This window comes from Rhagoletis zephyria, unplaced genomic scaffold (genome assembly GCF_001687245.7).
Source record: "Rhagoletis zephyria isolate East Lansing unplaced genomic scaffold, Rhagoletis_zephyria_1.1 Rzeph_scaffold_04728, whole genome shotgun sequence".
Taxonomy (NCBI): domain Eukaryota; kingdom Metazoa; phylum Arthropoda; class Insecta; order Diptera; family Tephritidae; genus Rhagoletis; species Rhagoletis zephyria.
This window is the reverse complement of record NW_016161811.1, coordinates 12349-13122: the sequence shown is the minus strand read 5'-3', so window position 1 is coordinate 13122 and position 774 is coordinate 12349. Positions and strand designations below refer to the sequence as shown.

General features: G+C 29.1%; 1 protein-coding gene across 1 annotated transcript in view; it reads right to left on the bottom strand.

Moving 5' to 3' along the window:
* The window catches only part of LOC108371150 (titin-like), a gene marked incomplete at its 5' end in the record, with an annotated part of 39373 nt that overhangs the window by 28215 nt on the left and 10384 nt on the right, over positions 1-774 (bottom strand). Inside the window, 2 exons of the mRNA XM_017626657.1 lie at positions 419-487; positions 693-753. Of these exons, the coding sequence (XP_017482146.1) occupies positions 419-487; positions 693-753 (130 nt within the window). The remainder of the gene's footprint in view (positions 1-418; positions 488-692; positions 754-774) is intronic.

Below are 774 nucleotides of genomic sequence, written 5' to 3'. Positions count from 1 at the left end.
GTAGTAGTAGTAGTAGTAGTAGTAGTAGTAGTAGTAATAGTAATGACTGGACTGCTATGGGATAATTATACAAGTACATATTCAGAGTTCACTGCGAAGAGATAACTTTCGAATTGAGGTTATTAAAGTATTTACATTGTTTTGGTTTTTTTTTATTGTTAAATCCAAATTTTCGTCAGTTGCTGTATTTTGCATTAATATTTAGTATTTCTTATAAACAGTAGTTAATGTATTTGTAATTTGCACAACTTTGGGACGATTATTTTTAATTTTAATTGATTAATATTTTTTTATTTCCTATTTAAATTATATATATTTTGGTTTGGAGACATTGAAGTTGGAGTTGGTGATCTTCTTTGGTTACTACTTTTTTTTAAGTTTTATTTGTGGTTTTTGATTTTTTGTTTGTTTGGTTTCTACAATTGTTCAGTTTCTATATTCAAACCTTCTTCGACGACTAGCGTACGTTCCTCGACGAATGTTTCCTCTATTAACGTTGTGCATAGCGGTAATAAGGTTGTGATTTTGATTTTCGTGCATTTTGGCAAGCGGCAACAAGCAGCAAGCGATTTGGAAGCAAAATTCAGTGCGCATAGGAAAAAAAAAAATAAAATAATAAAAAAAAAATAATAATTGCATTTCCATTAAAGCCCTATTTAAAAGCCTAATTCGCTTTTTTCATACTTGCTTACCATATTTAATATGCGTTATGGCCTCATGACTTTCAATTACTTGCGAAGTTTCAATTGTCCTCTAAATGTTTTTTTTTTTTTT